Genomic DNA, 21,812 nt, shown 5'->3' with positions numbered 1-21,812 from the left:
TAGTTTAACAATGTTTGTTTCCAGATTCCTCTGATGCCATCTCTGGCTGGTAAGAGATTGTCTCCAGGAAAAAAATTTATTTTCTGCTTTTAGGCAAAAAAGGGACAGACTTTTCTGCATTTACTGATTCTTCACTGCCTTTAGTGCAGACAAATTTTTGTCTCGAAGAGCCAATTTGAGGTGACATAGTCTGGTTTCCTTCAGCATGACAAGGAATATCTCCTCAGGTATTTAGAATTTCTTTGATTTCTTTCAGCAGAGTTTTGTAGTTTTCCTCATATTGACATTGTTCATTTTTTAGTAGACTCATATCTAAGTATTTCATTTTTCATTGGTGTTAATGTACTTTTTTCATATTTCAATTATTCATTGCTGGTATATAGAAAGCATTTGATTTTTGTACGTTAACCTTGTATCTTGTAATTTTGCTCTAAAACGACATCATTTTTATCCTGTAGATAATTGAAGACCTTAAAAACAAGCCTTCCACTATTCTATTTATGCTCAAAGAGTATTTATCTGGAAGTGATATGTAGAACAGATTGGAAGGAAAAGAGGCTAGAGGCAGGGACCCTGTCCCTGTACGAGGCTTTTCAGTGAGCCCTCCAGGAGACAATAAGATTCCCAATAAGGGATTCCATCCAGCACTAATGGAAAAGTAAGAACAGATTGAAGAGGCAAATACGCTAACTTGGCCCTTCTTTTTCATGCCTATGAGTCTCTTTCTTACCAGACTCCAGCTTGTCCATGTACCCAATGTGCAGTAACTCAAATTCTGAGACACTGGATTTAAAGCAAGGAAAGCTTTATAGTCAAGAGGCAGCCCAAGGAGAAAGCAGGGGATCATTCCCAAAGCTGCCTTGCCCTGTTGATCTTAGGGACAACTTATATACATAAAAGGAAAGTAAGGGTTTTTTTTATCCTTGTTGGGAGTCCCTAAAACAATCTGGAGGTAAGCATTCTTGTGGACAATGAGGCATTATTTGGGACCTGGGATCAGACACATCAAAACAGATGTTACTGTCTGCTCCCGTTATGTTTCTACAATCAGTGGGTAAACAGGGAGTAGGAGTGAAAAGGCAAAGTTAATGATTGTGCATGAGGTTAAGAGGTAAGGAAAACAGGCACCTGGATGGCTCAGTCAGTTGAGCTCCCGATTCTTGGTTTCAGCTCAGGTCCTGATCTCTAGCTGGTGGGATTGAGCCCTGCTCTTGGTGGGGAGCATGCTTGAGGATTCTCTCCCTTTGCCCCTCCACCCACTTATGCTGTCTCTCTCAAATAAATAAATAAATAAATAAATCTTTCAAAGAAAAAGAAGGAGTATATAAATAATTTAGTAGGGAACAAAACAATGAAGAGTAGCTTAATAATGCCACTAATACAACTGTTTTTGCTTATGTTTTCCAAGTGGGTCCAGGAGCCAAGGGTCCTGCCTTGTCTTCACACGCAGTTCCCTCTTTGGAATGACCTTACCATCCTCTCCACCTAACTTCTAATTAATCCTCAAAACTCAGTTCAAGGTGTTGTGGCCTTCTCTCTACAAGCTCCTCACAGCCCCCTGGTATGTCCTCCACCACAGCTGAAAGAGCTATTTACAGTTCTTAATATACAATGTATTTCTCTATTTATTTGACTGTACCTTTCATTAATGATCATGAGCTCCTAAATCCGAGTAGCCCAGTATCTGGCCCAAGAAAAGTACACATAAATGAATAATTCATCCAAGTCTGTTGTTGGAACTCAAAACATTACCAGGTACATGGTCAACTATTATATCAAATTTACATGGTGTGTTTTCTCCTAAAGAACTGAAATCATAGAGCTTGAAACACTGAAGCTTCAGACTGTGAAGAAAGCACTCAACTGGTATCAGGAAGTCATCATTTCCTCACAGCTTCTTTGAGGAAGTTATCACTTCTCCTTTGTTCCTTTAAGTAGGTTTGCTCTTCCTGAACTGCAGTGATACTGGCTTTAAACAGTGAGTTGGAGAGTGTGGGTCTCACCCACACTGTGCACAAGAAGTGCATCTTCCAAGGCCTACATTCCCTTTCCTCTTTCCTAGGGCTCGGAACCCTCCCCTGCTGCACGCAGACCGCGCTGGCACACCTGGCAGAGGAACAGCTGGCAAAAGCCTCTGAGCCTGGGACTAACCACTGCCTCTGATCTCAGCGGGAGCCCCAGCACGGAGACTGGTAAGAGGAGAACCCCGGGGGCTGGGAGAGTAGAGCCGTGAAGATGGCCAGAAGGTCCAGGTCACATAGATGGAGGAGAAACATTCCAGGAGGGAGGAGGGAAGAGACAAGGTTCTGGGCCAGTAAGTACAGGACAAAGAGAAGGATGGGATCTGCCAGTCAGAGGAAACGTCATCTTACCTCACATTCCTCCTCCCTGGTCTTCAGGTCCTTCATAGAATGTGAGACTCAAGTCAGAAGGAAGATGGTTTAAACAACAAGAAAAGGACCAATTAAATCTTAAAAGGCACACTAAAGATCTAAGTGGTTGTGAATAATAATTTTGCTCTTATGGTTTCTACTACTGTCATTTTCTCACTTTCTTCCTCTTCCTACACGGAAGAGATGATGCTGGATCTTCTGGGACCCTTTCCTTTCCTCCTGTTGCTGCTGGGATCGTGCGGGCCAGTGCATCCACTGGATGACTGGGCTCAATCTTCCACCAGTGTTCAAACATTTGTACTTTGGCATCTAAGAGCAGGTTCTGTCCAATGCTACACAGAAATGCCTCGTGTCAATCATCTTGAACAGTACTGTAAGCCTGAGAACACTTTTTTTCCATGACTCCTTCCAGAATGTGTCAGATACCTGTCTTTTGCCAAACATGAACTGCAGTAGAGGCCAGAATAACTGCCACCAGAGTGCAAATTGTATTGGCATGACTTACTGCTGGACGGACATATCCCGACTGTAGATATAGCACTACACTCCAGAACCGGTTCTACATTGTTGCCATAACGACTCTCAGCCAGGCTACCCTCCCCATCTTCTGCTTCCTGTACACTTAGATTTTACCAACCCTCTGGTTCCTGTACACTTAGGTTAAGATCAAGGTTTCCATTACTTTCCCTCTCACTTGGTGCAAGTTCTTTATCGTCCCTTTTGTCTTCTGTTTCCTTTGTTGATTTCCATGATTCCTTTAGAAGAAAGAAAGCAGGGAGTGGGAGAATTACAGGGCCAAGATGCCAGACCAGACTTGTGGACAAAAACAAATAGAATTCTTTTCTGCTTTGGAGCTCTGTATGTCTTGATGGAAGGCAATAAGGAAAAGGGCCACGAAAGACCCAGGTCCCATATTTTTAAGCTTGGAACTTCTGCCAAGCTTTGGTGCATTGTGTTCACTGCAATTAAATCAATTTCTTTTGCACCCCAACTCCATGGACAGAGAAGCTCTTTTGCTAGGGACCCTTCCATACCTTACTCTAGCTATCTCTTTATCTGGCTATTCATCTCTTTCCTTATCATATCTTTTCATAAACTGGTAAAGCATAAGTGTTTCCTTAGGTTCTGTTAGTGGCTCTAGCAAATCAATCCAATAAACAAGGGGGTGGTGGGAAGCTCAGATTTATAGACAGGCAGTCAGAAGCACAGGAGACAAGTTGGACTTGGGATTGGCATTTGGACCGGGGGAGTCTTGTGAGACCGAGCCCTGATCCTGGGGGAGCTGATACTATCTCCAGGGAGGTAGTATCAGAATTGAGTTAAATCATAGAATATTCACCCAATGTCCCAGAGTGGCCTGGTGTAGGAAACTACCCCCCCCCCCAACACACACATGTGGTGTCAGAAGTGTTGTGAGTGTGTTATCAGTGTGACAGTAAAGGAGAGACACAGAAGTTGTCCCAACTCAATTCCTTTAAATGAAATTATGAACACTTAATAAACAACCAAATGAATTTGTGAGGATGGGGCCTGGGCTTGATGGAATGTTTTTTAAAGGTCCCGGCATGACTGTATTCAGGAACCACTGCCCATCTAGAGGTAGGAACACCTGGAAGGGGGGAGGGGAAGAGGAGGAGGGGAAGGGAAGAGAGAGACCACATGTAGCCCACAAAGGTGAAATAGTTACTGTCTGGTCCTGTATAGAAAAGGTCTGCTACTTCTGGTCAACGAAGGGATTCAAAAGATTTTGTCCTCTGGCTATGGCTGACCCAGGTGGCTAGAATTCAGTAGGAGGGAAGACACCCAACAGGCTGAGAATTTTTAACTGGTGCCTCAGGAAATTATGGACTCAGGACTGGAAAGATAGGGCCTCTTGGTATACCTCATCAATGTTCCTTTCTATGCATTCCCTCAGGCTGTCGGTAGCATATTCATTTCCTTGGCCCTTCTGTTTCACGTGGCGAGCACATGTTCATCTCTCTTTCTATTTCATTGGTAAATATAATTTCCTGCTGAAGGATGTCTGATTGACCCACCTGCATCAGTCAGTCATATCTCTCAGACAGAGTTCAATTGCACAAATGTGCCTTCAGGAGGCTTCTTTTGTGGGCCATGCAGAATATAGGATTAGAGCTGGAACTGCCCTTACACGGAAAAGTGGAGTTTTGGGTCTGGCCCACAATTCAGGAATGCCCGCACACTTTGCAACACTTTTGAAGTCTCCCCTTTTAAGTTTTTATTTAACTTTTTTTTTTAAGTAAACTACACTGAATGTGGGGATTGAACTCATGACCCTGAGATGAAATGTCTCATGCTGTACCGAATTTTTAAGATGCCCCCTAAAAGTCTGCCTGTAGTGGTGGGAATTGGCCAGAGCCAGCAGGGCCTGGACTGAGACCCACCTGAGCTCCCATTGCTCCCATCCTGTGTCTCCCCCTCCAGGTTATCCTGACCTTCTGCCTTTCCTCCCAGCACAGGGAGCTCTGAGGAGCTTCAGGATCCGTGGCTCCAGTGGCATCCCAAGGCCAGGCCTGGTTCCAAGACGGTGAGCCCTGGTTTAGAGATGCCTCAGTTCTCAGAGAAAATGAACTAAGGAGATAATGAAAACATGTCACCTACCCACGCTGTGTGGAAACAGAATTTGAGAATCAGATCAGATAACACTGTACTTTTAAGGAACAAAAGAAAATTTATATTGACTAGAAGATGTGGGGTCAGTAAAAACATGGTGCTGCTCTGACAGCTTGACCTACTGTCTTAGACGCCTTAGTTACTTCCATTGGAAAGGGTGGGGAGTAGACAATCTAAACCTGTTTCGATCGATTAATTTCCTAGTATGAATATTTTTTCTGTAAGTCATCTTTTCAACTTGTAAAGTTATTTTTGAAAATTCCAAACTATCTAGACAGTGCTAATAGAAACAGGGAAAGTGTTGTTTGTCTACATTTGAGACAAGTGTGCAGAGGACAGCCCAGTGTGAGGGTGGTAGAAGTGGAGCCGCAGAGTCTCACAGGAGAGGAGAAGCTAAACTCAGGGGCATGGGGATTCTTCTGGAGTTCCTCATACTTCTTGGTAGGTTTTATAAAGTCCTTCCCCTGCCCTCTCATGGGCTCATTTCATTTTTAAGGTGATTAAATGTAGATCAGTACAAGCTAATATATAGTACTCAACACTAATAAATATTGTTTTTCATTTGCTTAGAATTTTTTCAATAAAGAAAATATAAAAACCCTGGAGTCCCCTTTATTCCTCTCTCCATTCTCACTCCTCTTAACTCTTCTGAGATGAAAGCATAAATTTGGAGTGTATCCAGTCCTATTTTTACATTTATGCTTCATCTAGAACATATTCTGAAGTGGCATTAGCCTTTCAACTTTGCTCTTTTTAAAGTTGTTTTGGCTATTCTAGGGGTGCTAGGCTGGCTCAATGGGTAGAGCATTGGACTCTTGATCTTGGGGTTGTGATTATGAGTCCCACCTTGGATATAGAGATTACTTAAAAATAAAATCTTAAAACAAAAAATTCTGGGATGCCTGGGTGGCTCAGTCAGGTAAGCATCTGCCTTCGGCTCATGTCATGATCCCAGGGTCCTGGGGATCAAGTCCCGCATTGGGCTCCTTCCTCAGCGGGGAGTCTGTTGCTCCCCCAGCTTGTGTTTTCTCTCTCTTTCTCTCTAATAAATAAATAAATTTTTTAAAAAGTTCTTTTGGCAGTTCTAGGTTGTTTGCCTTTCCATATGATTTTGGAATCAGCTTATCCTCCAGGGATTTTGATAAGAATTGAGTTGAATCTATAGATCAATTTGGGGAGAATCCACATCTTAATAATACTGAGTCTGTAGACCCATGCACATAGGATGGCTCTCTTCTTTTTTTTTTTTTTTTAAGATTTTATTTATTTATTTGAGAGAGAGAGAATGAGAGATAGAGAGCACGAGAGGGGGTAGGGTCAGAGGGAGAAGCAGACTCCCTGCTGAGCAGGGAGCCTGATGTGGGACTCGATCCCGGGACTCCAGGATCATGACCTGAGCCGAAGGCAGTCGCTTAACCAACTGAGCCACCCAGGCGCCCCAGGATGGCTCTCTTCTTTAAATTCTCTTGGTACATTTGTTGATTTTTAGTATTGAGGGAGTTCAGGATGTGCTATCCCAAACTATGGCACCTTGGCAGAATAAAAGTGAGCCTCCTTAATCTGTTCCCATTCCTGGGATGAAGAGGGAAAGCATGGAGCCTTCCCTTCTGCCCTCACTGACACCAAGCTCCAGGGCTCTAGTCCGGGATGTTGGATGGGATGAGCTGTGTCATGGACCAAGGGATGTCACGGTGGCACACTGAGCACTGATCCAAGAAATAAAAGATGTAATTCAAGAGGACTGGAAGAATTGGTGACAGGGTGTATCAGTTTGCTAACGCTGCTGTAACGATTACCACAGACCGAGTGGCTTAAGCAACAGAAATGTGTTTTCTCACAGTTCTGGAGGCCAGAAGTCCAAAATGACAGCTTTGGCAGGTTTGGTTTCTTCTGAGCCTCTTTCCATGGCCTGAAGAAGGCTGCTCTCCTGCAGTGTCCTTACAGGGTCTTTTCTCTGTGCATGTGCCCCTGAAACATCTCTGTGTGTTCTCATTTCCTCTTCTTATAAACACACCAGTCACATTGGATTCGAGCCCACCCTAAGGGCTTCATTTTAACTTAATCACTTCTTTAAGAGCCTGATCTTCAAATATAGTCACATTCTGAGATACACTCACATTTCTGAGAACCTGGGCTCCGACATATAAACTGTAGAAGAACACAATTCAGCACATTACACTGGGTATAAAGACATGGTTTATATGAACCCCAAGAAACCCAGCAATGGTATGAGGTATCCATCTATTTCAGTCTATAATGGTAGCTTGGCTACTTTTCTGAGGTAAGGATACCTTGAATACAGTTAACCTGTGCCCTCCTCTTATGTCAACTGTTTATTTGGTGCCTACCAAGGTGTTGGGGATTTCACAGATAGCTCTATAAAGAAATGCATTGAGGGAGCAGCTGGGTGCCTTAGTTGGTTGAGCATCACTCTTGGTTTCAACTCAGGTCATGATCTCAGGGCTATATATATATAATATATTTTTATATATTTATTAAAATAAGTGAATATATCTTTTTTTTAAAAAGAATGGCTTCTTTAAAGATTTTATTTATTTATTTGACAGAGAGATACACAGCAAAAGAGGGAGAACAAGCAGGGGGAGTGGGAGAGGGAGAAGCAGGCATCCGACTGAGCAGGGAGCCCGATGCAGGGCTTGATCCCAGGACCCTGGGATCAGGGCCTGAGCTGAAGGCAGACGCTTAACAACTGAGCCACCCAGGCACCCCAGGAAATGACTTTAAAATAAATGGCAAAGAATTATGGTCAAGAGAATATTGGGAAGAATTAGATATAGCCTCAGAGAGAATGAAACATATGTTACACACTTGTTGGCACATAAAAGACAACACAAAGGTCTCAAAATACAATAATGAGGTTGATGCACTGACGAGAAATATTAAGGCAATAAAAACAAAAGAAGGGTTGAAATTAAAATTAAAAAGGGATAAGGACAGATGGAGACACACATTGCCACTAATAATATTAAACAGAGAGGGATAGAAAATGGGAGGGACCTCAAGTACCACCATTGAAATGAAAAAAGCAGGGAAATCGCTATCACAGAAATGAGGAACAACAGAAAGACTAATAACCCCACATACAATTATGGAAACACATAGAAAGGACATATAGGAACACATGCCTTAGATAAATGGTTCCCTGAAAGAAATCTTAAGGTCATTTGGCAGGAAATAAAAAGAGCATTCCAAGGATGCCTCCCATGTAAACAGATGACAGACAAATGCAGGTACACTGCACCAACAGACACAGACAAGCCCACCGCGTTTAATTTCACTATACAAATAAACTTCTGTGGGACCATTACGTCACAGCTATCAACAGAAATCTGCCACTAGCATGGTAGACGCAGATATACAGGAGTAGGGATAGCTATGGCTGCCTCTAGTCCTTCAGCTCATGCAACAGTTAGGAGCTCTAGAGTCACGGGCAGTTCACTTTGGAGCACCAGCAATAGAAGAACATGATCAGGGAACTCATTTTACAGCCACCTCAGTTGAAAAGCTCTGTGATCTATAGGACTTAAGATGGAATTACCATCTAGTTAACCACCCTACAGATGCTGGATATATAGAGAGATTCAACGGATCATTAGGAAGAGAATTACGATTGATAGAAAAGCAAGGAAGTTTTCAACAGGCCCTGGGTGTAGCTTACTTTTTGCTAAGTCAAAGAGACAGATTAGGAAAAGGTAGTCCTTGTAAGATGTTAGACACCCTATTAACTTATCTTCTTTCTTTTTGACTTGATTTACTTCTTAGTAGATGTGACTTTGAGTTGGAGTCCTTTGACTTAAATCCTTACTTGAGTTTGCTTGATTCAGTTTAATGTACCCATCTTGTTTGGATATGATGTGATTTTTATCTCATATGGTTTGAATTTTATTGATTTGGCTTTATTTCTATTAAAAACTTGATTAAATAACCTAAATATGCCTTTTGTTATGTTACCAAACTAGTACTGCGATCCTGCTTTAAGATATATTTGATTCCTGCATGGCCCTTACAGATTTTGCCATGAGGAGTGAAATGTAGAGGACAAAATGGAGTCTCTCCTGTCAGGTGGGACCCTGTGTGAAGCAGCGGCCTGTGTCAAGCCATGACAAGTAGTTAAAGGTACTGCAGCTAGGAGATATTCCCTGGGACCAGTGTCAGCTGACACCCCAGAACTGATGAGGATCAGAACCGGAGGGTCTACAGGGGCCTAAGAGTGATTCAGAAAGGGGAGGAATTGGCAGCACAATGTCAGACTCTTCAGACCTGACCCCTCTGTGTCTGACCACTTGAAAAGGCAACTGCCCCCGAAGGTTCTGCCCCATTGACCTCCAAAGAGAACCTTCCTTCCCTGCTGGAACATAAGAAGAAGTGAGTGCCCAGAGCTGACCCAGACTGACCAAGGCATTATCTCAACTGTGTGCCCACAGACTGACTTCGAGTTTGGTTCGTTAACTTACTACATCCTTCTGTTATCTGCTTTGTTCTGCGGTTTGTCTTGTATCCTGCTCTGTGTGCTCATAAGAAGCCAAGTTTCATCACATGGTGAAATGTCATCAAGTTTGGAATCCTGAACCTGTTTTATACTTGTGATTTAACTTTGCTTTATGATTGACTAAAGCTGACATTGTGGAAAGACACAACTAACGTGAGCGCCTTCATAGCGTGCTCATGACACAATCCCCATTCGGTCTATCAGCATATGATTCCTTGTTATTCAAGGAATGCTTGACTTGAGCTGGGTTTTGAGATGCGCCAGAGTTTTTGTAAATCCCAATGTGTTTCTGTAAATACCAATATTTCTCTATCTAATCCTGTTGACATATTTCCCATTCAAAGAGAGAATCAAGAGACTATACGCCAAGATGCATTGCTACTAATATGCTTTGAAGAGAAGTTCTGGGTATAAAACAAACATTCTGACTAAAAAACAGAAAAAAATTTGGTTCTACCCCCTGTGAAAGGTGAAAGAAAACAAAGTCACTTGTGGGGTATCTGTCTGGCTCGGTTGGTAGAGCATGTGACTCTTGATCTTTGGGTCATGAGTTGAGCCCCACATTGGGGGTAGAGTTTACTCCAAAATAAAAATAAAGGCACTTATGTCAAGGGGGTTAAAATGGAGCAGGAGGTCATTAAGGAGGTGGCCCTTATGCACATCCTCACTGGGTGGAGTCATGAATTTTGGACCGGGCCAAAAAGACTCTAAAGACTGCAGAACACCTGCAACTTAATACAGTAGCTCCTGGCCTTTGCATAGTGATTGCCTTAGCAACTAAATTTGTTTAAACAAATTTAGCTAAACAAATTTGGGGTGAGGATTAGTTTTCTGGCACCAATACCAATCAAAATTCTTTGTAAACAGTGTATAAAAGCTTTCCCCTTGGGGCGCCTGGGTGGATCATTCAGTTAAGGGTCTGCCTTTGGGTCCTGGGATGGAGGCCCAAGTCGGGATCCCTACTCAGTGGTTTGTATGCTTCTCCCTCTGCCCCTCACCCCCATTCAGACTGACTCTCTCTCTCTTAAATAAAGAAATAAAATCTTAAAAAAAAAAAAAAGCATTCCTCTTTTCTGTCCAGAAACCCCTGTTCTTTGTTCTCTAGTGGGACACGATTTGGCTTGTGTAATCAATATGTACCAAAATACAATTCTTTTTTTTTTTTTGCCTTAGCAATTTTAATTTAGAAATTTATCCTACAGGCTTTTGTTCATGGGTACAAACGTTGTTCACACTATTTGCAACAGCAAAAGATTAGAAAATTTTAACTGCCATTTAACAGGAGACCGGATATACAAATTATGGTTCGACTGAACACCAGTCCCACCCCATGTACCGCTGGGGGCAGGAACCACGGGGCTGCTTTGTGCCTCCTGAACTGGGTCATCGGCCACCTTCATCAGCTGTCCAAAGCAATACTGTTTTACAATTTGGCAACTTGGTAGGTAAAAAAGGGCATAATCTTGTTTTAATTGTTATTTCCTTCATTGCTACTGCGGTTGACGTTTTTCATGTTTATTGCCCCTTGTACATTTTGAGTTCTGTAAAAAGTTCACAAAACGTGTTTACAACATTTGTTGGTTTTTTTTTATTTTCACTCTGATATTGTGAATACAAAGAGGAGTAAAACACTGTTATTCTAGGTGCTTTTATTACCTCTGTAATAAAAAAGATTGAGAAAAGTAAAACAAACAAAAGTTTAAGAGCATCTATCTCCCGTATATTGGAGATATCCAGAAAAACTGAAAAGTGCCCCAAAATGGCTCAAGCCAGCACCTTGAATACCATCTTCAGCTAAGGACAAAAGAAAGACGTTGGAATGCGGGTGGGGAGGCCAATTATGGGAGGTTACCAGGAAAAGCCCAGCAAATAATGGTCAAGTTTTGTTAGGCATATTTAAGTCAGTGCCTTCCCCATTAATAAGAATTTCTTTTCTTTTCTTTTTTTTACTGATAACACTTTCTTGTGATTTATAGATTTATCTTTCTCTTTCTGGTACTAAAGAGGGAGGCGCACTTAGAAAGGAAATTTCCTTTATAAATGTAAATGTTCCTTTAAAAAGCCTAACTTCCACTCTGGCTTCAGAGCTTCTCCTGTGTTTGTGGTTTCTTAAAAAATCACCAGCTCAAAATCATCCTTATGCCCAAGAGGTAACATTTGGAGTGCAAACTCTGCTACCCTTCTTGACTATCTCATAATAAGGTGGTCCAGTGAGAAACTCAACCAAGGTGGCTTAGCTAGAAGCAGCCTTTAAAGAAATGCATTGATAGGAAACACATTCAAGGATCTCACTTTATCCATAAATTGCACCTTTGACAACATACTCTCCCCTCTCGATGAAGATTCCACAGCTCACAACACCAGAGGCGGTGGTGGTGGTGGTGTTTTTCCCACTGAACTTCTCATTGAATATAGCCTAGTCATCTGGGGATATGGACCCAGATGTTTTTTCAGGAAGTGAATTTGGGAAATAGATTTCTGATTGTCCCCTGATAAGCTCAGATTACCCTTCTCCCATGTTACTCCTCCCCAGGCCCTTATCATTCCTCTGTACCCAGAAGCGAGTCTTTGCTATTGGTCCCCTTTGCTCCAGGCTATTCTCAGAGTGAACTTAAGTGTTCTAGATGAGAAGACACAGGAACAGGTTCACATTGGAAGGCTGTCCCCCACCCCTGCCAGGCTTCTAATCAGTTGGAGTGCTGTACCATTCCTTTCTTCACGGCTGCAGACTTCCTGGCTCTCTGCTCTTCAGATCCACGTATTGATTTCCTCGACCAGTGACACCTGAGTGTTGGATCTGACAGGGTGAGTTTGAGTTAGGGTTGGTGCTGAGGACGCTTGCCGGGAAAGGCCCAGAAACACCGGAAAGGGCCTCACTGAATTCCTAGACCAAAGAGTTAAGATAGGAAAGTGATCGAATTTGTAAGAGGCAAAGACATGAATTCAACTCAGGATTAAGCCCAGCGATACTGTGTCTCCCCTCAACCCCCCCACCCCCACTCCCACTTCCTCCCCAATCTTCCCAAGCATAATGCTTGAAGCAGCTTGAATCCTGGTCTTCTATCCTGGTTAGGACCTTTGGGCCAGGTATAGGGTGGCCCAGATGTGAATGTGCCTACTCTGTCTTCTGTGCCTGATAGAGCACTTGACACGATAGAGGCCGAAAAAAATTTCCTCTATCCTTCAAAATTCTGCTAGCCAGTTTAAGATGGAAGGTGACACAGACAGATTCAATAGGAGAAAAGGAGCAAAGTTTTGTTATGTGCACACAGAGGCCCAAGAATGAAATTGAGATCTCAAAGAAATGACCGAGGCAGGTAGTTTTTATACATTTTAAACAACGAGGCAATAGATTTGTGAGGAATTGATAGGACAGACAAAACAAATGTTTGGGAGTTTTAATTAGTAAGGAATTCCAAGCAGAATCTGGGCTGAGGTAGTAGATTAGCAAAAAGCAAGAAGTTTGTTTATACAGCTTTCTTGGCTTTAAAATCCCTATCAGTGGCGGGGTGCCTGGCCAGCTCAGTTAGTGGCACATGTGACTCTTGATCTCAGGGTTATGAGTTCAAGCCCCATGTTGGGCATAGAACTTACTTAAAAAACTAAAAAAATGAGTAAAAGCCCTATCTCTGGTGATAAGAATGTCTTCTTTTATTTCTTAACACAGGGAGGGAACCATATATAGGAGAGATTCCATTTCTGCTTTTACAGGGACAGAAGAGGATCTGAGTGTCCTTGCACTGGCTGTTTTCCAAGGAGCTTCAATTCAAAATAATCAATATGCCTGGGACACCTTCTGGGGTGGCCCGTCCTGGGTCCCTACAACATTCTCAGAAGTGCTTTCACTTACATATCACATTAGATTCTCCCAGGTCTCTGAGGCAGCTATTCTTTTTTTTTTAATTTTTTAATTGTTATGTTAATCACCATACATTACATCATTAGTTTTTGATGTAGTGTTCCATGATTCATAGTTTGTGCATAACACCCAGTGCTCCACGCAGAACGTGCCCCGCTTTAATACCCATCACCAGGCTAACCCATCCCCCCACCCCCTCCCCTCTAGAAACCTCAGTTTGTTTTTCAGAGTCCATCGTCTCTCATGGTTCGTCTCCCCCTCCGACTTACTCCCCTTCATTCTTCCCTTCCTGCTATCTTCCTCTTCTTTTTTTTTTCTTAATATATATTGCATTATTTGTTTCAGAAGTACAGATCTGTGATTCAACAGTCTTGCGCAATTCACCGTGCTCACCATAGCACAGACCCTCCCCAATGTCTACCATCCAGCCACCCCATCCCTCCCACGCCCCACCACTCCAGCAACCCTCAGTTTGTTTCCTGAGGTTAAAAAGTCCTCATATCAGCGAGGTCATATGATACATGTCTTTCTCTGATTGTCTTATTTCACTCAGCATAACACCCTCCAGTTCCATCCATGTCGTTGCAAATGGCAAGATCTCATTCCTTTTGATGGCTGCATAATATTCCATTGTGTATACATACCACATCTTCTTCATCCATTCATCTGTCGATGGACATCTTGGCTCTTTCCACAGTTTGGCTATCGTGGACACTGAGGCAGCTATTCTTTAACCCCATTTGTGGACACAGTGCTCAGAGAGTTGAGAAGAGGTTAGAGATTCCAGAGGACCAGCTGTACTCCTAGCAGTGAATGAGGACGGAGAGCTGGTTTAAAAGATTTTTTATTTATTTTTTGACAGAGAGAGACAGCGAGAGCAGGAACACAAGCAGGGGTAGTGGGAGAGGGAAAAGCAGGCTCTCCGCCGAGCAGGGAGCCCGATGCGGGGCTCGATCCCAGGACCATGGGATCATGACGTGAGCCGAAGGCAGACGCTTAATGACTGAACCACCCAGGCGCCCCTGGAGAGCTGGTTTAAAGGGGAGACTTTTCCAAAGAACTCTATGCCCTAATTTTGACCAGAGTAGCTCCTGTGAGGGTAGTTTCAATCTGGTACTTGATTGATGAGAACAATCTTTCCAAACTGGAGTTCCTATATGATTGCATTCTGAACAACAAATCAAGATGGTTTATAACGATGATAATGAAGTAAATGGCCGCTGAGAGTATGTGGGTGGTCAGAAGTGATAACAGGTTTCACACAGGCTTTGGGGAAGTGTTCTAAGGAAATCGGGATTAGAAAAACACCATTTTGCAGAATCATTGCAACTGTAGCCTGGGGTTTGAGGGAACCAAAGCCTTCTTGCTTGGAAAGTATCACCCAAGTCTTCACCTAACTTCCTCATTCCCTTAGAGGGTGACAACCCTTTCCACTTCACAGTCATAAAGCTTAAAATACCATTTTCTTTTAGAACCATGCTCTTCAGTGAACTGATCTGGACTGTCAAACAAACAGAGTTAGCTAGAGGATGATGGGTTCCTCAGTTTGGGTAGAAGAGAGGGCAGACGGCAGGTGCTTGAAATTCTCAAAATAAACTTCACCTATTTTTGACCATCTTGTGTTAGTCTCAGTCAGGTCCTGGCATATTTTCAGTTCTTGTAAAGTTTACTACCTAATGAGATTTATCCTCTTCAAGCCTGGGAACAAAATGGTAAAGTTGGGCCCGAGGGCCTACTTTGGCAAGAAAGGTATTTTAAGGTGCAGGTCAACTCTTAAGGCAGTGCTGAGATAATGCTTTCCTCTCTCTTCCCTGTGGGCCCGCAGGTGGCTCTGGCGACTGAGATGGCATCCCCTCTAAAGGGCCTAGGCCCTCTCTTGGCCCTGCTGTTTTCCCTAGGCGGGCTGCTTGTACACAGCCAGAACCTCTCCTGGAGGGAATTCATGAAACAGCACTACCTGAGCACAAGCTGGAAATTGAGCGACTACAAATGCAATGATCTCATGAGGGAGAGAGAAGCTCCACAAGACAGGAACTATCACATCTTCATCTATACCTTTTGGCACAAAATCGAGCATATTTGCCTCAGGAAGTGGAGAGACCGTTACAGAAATGTATATATATGGGCCCAGCATCCCTTCAAAATACTCAAGTGCTACCAGGAGGGTAACCAAAAGAGCTACAGGGAGCACAGCAGCTACAGCTATATTGAATTCCACTGTGGTGCAAACGGGTATGTCGATGGCATAGAGGACATCCAGCTGTTAGACATCAAAAAATAGAAAGTCTACCCACACCCCCAGGTTCGAGTAGCGTGTCCAGCACTTCCCAAGTGGGAGCCCCTGCCTACGTCAACAGCCCTTGCTACTCCTTCCTTTGCATTTATGTGCCAATGTTTTCCAATTACTTAGAGTTATGCGTCATCCCATGCTTTCTTCCTATCAAAACCACCTGCACGGTTTCTGTGCCCAGGATACCCTTGTGCCCTCATTTATCTGACTTGCTCTTATAGTTTGTTAAGATTAAGCTCATACGGTTTCTCTGTTTTACTGAACCAAGGACGTTCCTGATAGTGACTCTCCTTATACTGACCCAAGCTGAACGGTCTTCCCTTCCCTAAATAGAGTATGTCATTCCAACATGTGTGACATTTATATATGTTACGGGTTGTATGATTGGAGGAGTGATACAGATTATGCTTGGATACGATGTGTGCAGAGTGTAAGTTTAAGGTGTGTGTCATTGGACTCATCCCTTAAACAAGTCTCTAAGGAAATGCATGCATTTTAGATAGGTTAAGGCATTATGTTTCTTGAGGAATAATAAATCAAGTAGAAGATAATGGCAGAAATGAGGTTATCTGATAAAAATCATTTTCACTAGGCAGACATATAGAGTGGGATATGGGACTTTAAAATGTAACCTTCAAGAATGGGTCTCAAGACTTAAATTTTGTCGGAGGAAAGAGGAAGTAAATTGCAGAAGGAACTGTTGAAGACACAAGTAAGTAACGTCCATGAGAATTCTGTTTGCTAAATGGGGAAGAGAGACACAGAGAAAGATAAACCGTCACTTCATATAATTTTGCCTCGAACAGGTATGGGGAGGAGAAATGTGAAACATTAAAGTACTTTGTGATCTTTAGCCTCCTGCATTGTTGAATGAATGACTCTAGGCTTGAAACAATTGGAGAAAAGACCAAGGTCATAACATTTTCAGTTAGGTGGCTGCATTCCTAGTCCTAGACGTCTAGCCCCAGTGAGTAGCCAAGGAATCTAGGTTGGTCGTCATGTTCCAAGAGCAGCTCCTCAGCTTTGCAATTTTCCAGTGCACCTGGGGATGAGCAGACACTGGGGAGATGATGACCTAGAGTAACCAAACTCACAAGAGATTAGTGTTAAACCAGTAGCTCTGTACCAATAATCAATTTGCAGACGAGGAATACTGGCTGTTTCTCTCAGCTGATAAAAGCTGCTTCAAACTGTAGGGCGTGGGGCCCCTGGATGGCTCAGTCTGTTAGGCGTCGACTCTGGATTTCGGCTCGGGTCATGACCTCAGGGTCATGAGATCCAGCCCCACATCCAGCTCTGTGCTGAGTTTGGAGCCTGCTTGGGACTCTCTCTCTCCCTCTGCCTCTCCCTCTGCCACCTGCCCTATACTCTCACAAGCCATCTCTCTCTAAAACAATGAAAACAAAAACAGACAAACAAATAAAACAAAAATAAAATGTAGTGGCATATTTTGTGGTAGCATATTCTGGTTGCCTATACTTATATTCCAGAGCGGTCTATTCTGGTCTCCCACAGTAAGTTTTCACAAATACCTCACTCTAAAAACTCTAAAACTTCCTTTTATTAAAGGGTTAAAAGATGGTGGTTGAAACCACATGGAAAGAAAGTGGCTTTAAGCACAATTAATATAATAGTTTTGTGTTGTTGCTTGGTTTTTCCCACATCCACTTTCCCCCATTTGGATAGCTGCATATTCATTTCCTTTCTGGAACTATCCCTCCCCTGCTTGTGTGCAGTATTGGTGGGGTTATCCGTCAGGGTTTTGAATCCCCTCTACTGAGTCAAGTGACGGTCATGAGATGCAAACTAGGCCAACCAGACTCTTTCTTATAGGAGACCAGAATGTACTACCCGAAAAGATGGCTCTTTGGCACAAAGATGATTTTGAGCTGATTATTCTGAGAAACAGAAGACAGAGGAGAAGCTCTGAAAGCAGCCTATAAATCACCCATTTACAAATAAGGGACATTTATCATCATAGAGAAAATCTCTATCCCTAAGGGTGTTGCCCTATGTCTAGTAACAAGATACAGATGACTCTAAATCACAAGAAACTCTTACCAATGGAGAAAGCACAGGCTTAACTCTGCAAAACAAACTTTGTTTACTATACTTTCCCTGCCAGCTTCCTGGAGCCTGCCTTCCCCACACTCTTCTTCCTTTGTTTTAGCTGAAGATGGTCTGTTAGCCCAAGGTCTCACCACCTCTTGGAATGACCTTTCCTGATGTGAAGCACAAAGGCAAAAGAAATGTAGAAAGAAAATTAAATTTCCTTACAACTTGCAGCCCATTGACGACTACTTGGGACAGGCAGAGTGACCTTCTTCTAAGAGCACAGCTGCCTCAATGTTAATACTTTGTTAGAGGAAAAAGGTAACCCTAGCCTGACATTACCTCAACCCCCAGGATCCTGCAAGTCTCCTTTAACGTACAAAAATCCCTTTGGAGGGGCGCCTGGGTGGCTCAGTCGTTAAGCGTCTGCCTTCGGCTCAGGTCATGATCCCAGGGTCCTGGGATCGAGCCCCGCATCGGGCTCCCTGCTCGGCGGGAAACCTGCTTCTCCCTCTCCCACTCCCCCTGCTTGTGTTCCCTCTCTCACCTTGTCTCTCTCTGTCAAATAAATAAGTAAAATCTTTAAAAAAAAAAAACCCTTTGGAAACTTCCTTTATCTCTACCGCACCCAGGTTATATGTTAACAATAATTCTCCAAGCGTATGTCCCACCGATAGACGTCTGAAGGGTATCATGACTCATGTTGTACTGGACGATAATAAATGACCTCATCTTAACAGCAGCTAGCCCCTCAAGGTCCTAAAACCCTTGCTTCCAAATTCCTTAGAGACTTTGGCTATCCCTACCCCAAACCCGACGTAATAGAATCAGCCACTACTCACAACCCCAGTGCCACTCTTCCTGCCCACGGGTCCTGTCCCCGTACATTAATAAAACCACCATTTTTGCACCAAAGATGACTCAAGAATTCTTTCTTGACCATTTGCTCCTGGACCTTAACATCACCACATTTCACACCAATCCCTTCATTTCTCCCATGTATATATGACATATCCATGCTAATAAACTTCTGTTTGTTTTTCTTTTGTTAATCCGTCTTATGTTATAAAGGCCATAGCTGAGAAGGAAGGAGAGAAGAGGAAGATTGCTTTTTCCTCTACACTATCTTCTGACACTGAATCTCTAGTAGTGATGCAAGTAATGTGGGAAACAAAGGCAAAAGAAAAAGTTAAATTTCCTTACTTCCTACAGCCCATTGACTACTCCTTGAAACAGGTAGAGTTGATGAGGGAGCAGAAGGCTAGCTGAGGACAGGCAGAACCTGACACCTCACAACCACCGCCCCCCATGAGATATATGTGACATTCCTCAGGCACTTCTGGCCGCCCTAAAGGAAAAACAAATAGTTAACTTATAGAGATTACAATCCTGCAAGACATGAGTCTCCCTCAGTTTACAAAAGTCTTAGCAATTTACAAGAACAAAGCGTTTCTATCAATGTCTAGTTTCCAGCAGGGAATGTAGATACAATTAAATGTCCTTATAATCTGCAGTCCATTGACAGATACTTGAAGGGGGCAAAGTGTAATTTCCTCCAGGAAGTTCCCAACTATCCTACTGTCAATGCCTTACTAGAAGGAGAGACAATCTTAACAGGTAATGGCAAGGCCTCCGGTATCCTGTGAGTCTTCTTTCACATACAAAAATCCTTTTGAAACCTCCCTTTTCCATATCTCCCTCAATTCCCAAGTATATAATCAGCCACACCTCACAAACCCGGGGCAGCTTTTCCTACCCATGGGTCCTGTCCCCTGCTTTCATAAAACCACTTTTTGCACCAAAGGTGTCTCAAGAATTCTTTCTTGGCTGTTGGTTTCAAACGTTAACATCTTTCCTATATCATCTACACGGGGAGGGTGATGCACCCCAACTCCATGAAGAAAGAAGCTCCTTCACTAGGGACCCTCCCACCTTACCCTTGGTATCTCTTTATCTGGGTCTTCATCTGTCTCCTTTATCATATCCCTTAACAAACTGATAAACCATCAGTGTTTCCTTGAGTTCTGTGAGCACCCCAAAAAAGTAGTGGAACAAATAAAGCGTTGGGGGAAGCTCAGATTTATAGCCAGGCAGTCAGAAGCACAGGTGACAAGCTGGACTTGCAATTGGCAACTGGACCGGGGGAGTCTTGTGTGTTTGTGGGGTGTTTTCTCCTAAAGAACTGAAATCAGGGAGCTCAAAACACTAAAGCTTCAGGGAAGGAAGCACTCGACGGATAACAGGAAGTCATCATTTCCTCACAACTTCTTTGAGGAAGTTATCACTTCTCCTTTGTTCCTTTAAGTAGGCTTGTTCTTCCTGTGTCTGCAGGGATACTGGCTTTAAACAGTGAGTTGGAGAGTGTGGGTCTCATCCACACTGTGCACAAGAAGTGCATCTTCCAAGCCCTACATTCCCTTTCCTCTTTCCTAGGGCTCGGAACCCTCCCCTGCTGCACGCAGACCGCGCTGGCACACCTGGCAGAGGAACAGCTGGCAAAAGCCTCTGAGCCTGGGACTAACCACTGCCTCTGATCTCAGCGGGATCCCCAGCACAGAGATTGGTAAGAGGAGAACCCCGGGGGCTGGGGAGAGTAGAGCCGTGAAGATGGCCAGAAGGTCCAGGTCACATAGATGGAGGAGAAACATTCCAGGAGGGAGGAGGGAAGAGACAAGGTTCTGGGCCAGTACGTACAGGACAAAGAGAAGAATGGGATCTGCCAGTCAGAGGAAAAGTCATCTTACCTCACATTCCTCCTCCCTGGTCTTCAGGTCCTTCATAGAATTATGAGACTCAAGTCAGAAAGAAGATGGTTTTTAAAAAGTAATGGACAAATGAAATGTTGAAAGGCACACTAAAGAGCTAAATGGTTGTGAATAATAATTTTGCTCTTTTGGCTTCTACCACTATCATTCTCTCATTTTCTTCCCTCTTCTTACACAGAAGAGATGATGCTGGATCTTCTGGGACCCTTTCCTCTCCTCCTGTTGCTGCTGGGATCAGGAGGGCCAGGACTTCCCCCTGGTGCTTGGGCTCAACTCACTGGGTTTCAAAAGTTTGTAATTCGGCATATACCTGTAGGTCCCGTACCTACGCAATGCAACAATGCAATGCGTACCGTCAATACTCTTACTCGGAATTGTAAGCCTCAAAACACCTTTCTGCATGACTCCATCCAGAACGTGTCTGATACCTGTCTTTTGCCCAACATACGCTGCAGGAATAGGACGAATACCAACTGCCACCGGAGTGCAAATCCTATTGACACGACTTACTGCAATCTCACTAGAGGGAGGTATCCCAACTGCCAGTACAGTACTCGTCCCCAGACCCAGTTCTACGTTGTTGCCTGTAACCCTCCTCAGCGGGGTGACCCTCGCTATACTCTAGTTCCTGTACACTTAGACTAAGACAAAGGTTTCCATTATGTTCCCTCTCACGTGGTGCAGGTTCTTCCATTATCTCTTCTGCATTTTCTTTTTCTTTGTTGATTTGCATGGTTCCCATCGGAGAAGAAGGGGAGTGGGAGAATTAGAGTCCCAAGATGCCAGAGCAGAGTTGCGGACAAGAGTGATCAGATGATACTTTTCCTCTTTGGAGCTGTGTTTTGAAAGAAGGCAAAGGAAGAGGTCAAAGAAAGACCCAGGCCCCCTATGTTTAATCTTCAAAATTCTGCCAAGCTTTATTGCATTGTGTTCACAGCAATAAAATCACTTTCTGTTGCATTGTAATGACCTTGAGTGTGTGTGTTTGGAATGCCTTTCACATCATTGTCAGCCTGGGGTCATCTTGATTGCATTTGCCAACATTCTCAGGAGAACTATTTGGGCCCGAGGTGACTTTTGAGGTTATTCAGCAACCCAAGGCTTCTGCCACTCCCCCCACCCCTGTGTCTTTTGGACTTTGGAGCAAGAAAGTTCGTCATCCCTTCAAACTCTGCTCAAGGCTTTTACATATTTCCCTTGCAACCAAATAAACTATGTTTATTTGGAGGTGGCATGGATACCTACCTCATAGAGTGTCCATAGTACTTTCACAAACAGGTTCTAAACCTGACAACCGATGCATCCTACATCT

At 43.4% G+C, this 21,812-nt stretch overlaps 2 protein-coding genes and 1 pseudogene across 3 annotated transcripts; all 3 read left to right on the top strand.

Moving 5' to 3' along the window:
• Nucleotides 1-1,967: 1,967 nt before the first annotated feature.
• On the top strand, nucleotides 1,968-9,950 carry LOC113910053 (annotated as a pseudogene).
• A 5,235-nt stretch (nucleotides 9,951-15,185) lies between these two features.
• Nucleotides 15,186-16,494, top strand: LOC118357103 (epididymal secretory protein E3-beta-like). The gene has a single exon (XM_035728226.1). It carries the CDS (start codon nucleotides 15,186-15,188, stop codon nucleotides 15,672-15,674), a length of 489 nt encoding a protein of 162 aa, XP_035584119.1. The 3' UTR covers nucleotides 15,675-16,494.
• A 3,528-nt stretch (nucleotides 16,495-20,022) lies between these two features.
• Nucleotides 20,023-21,466, top strand: LOC113910056 (ribonuclease K6-like). Of its 2 annotated transcripts, XM_027571854.2 has the most exons (3): nucleotides 20,023-20,084; nucleotides 20,169-20,298; nucleotides 20,679-21,466. In XM_027571854.2, exon 3 carries the CDS (start codon nucleotides 20,684-20,686, stop codon nucleotides 21,143-21,145), a length of 462 nt encoding a protein of 153 aa, XP_027427655.1. In that variant the 5' UTR covers nucleotides 20,023-20,084; nucleotides 20,169-20,298; nucleotides 20,679-20,683; the 3' UTR covers nucleotides 21,146-21,466. The 2 variants fall into 2 exon arrangements, with proteins under 2 accessions (XP_027427655.1, XP_035584160.1); XM_035728267.1 differs by having other exon boundaries at nucleotides 20,056-20,298.
• The last annotated feature ends 346 nt before the right edge of the window (nucleotides 21,467-21,812 follow it).

Source organism: Zalophus californianus, chromosome 6, assembly GCF_009762305.2.
Source record: "Zalophus californianus isolate mZalCal1 chromosome 6, mZalCal1.pri.v2, whole genome shotgun sequence".
NCBI lineage: Eukaryota > Metazoa > Chordata > Mammalia > Carnivora > Otariidae > Zalophus > Zalophus californianus.
The sequence above is the reverse complement of the archived record's forward strand: the minus strand, read 5'-3'. Positions and strand labels throughout refer to the sequence as shown.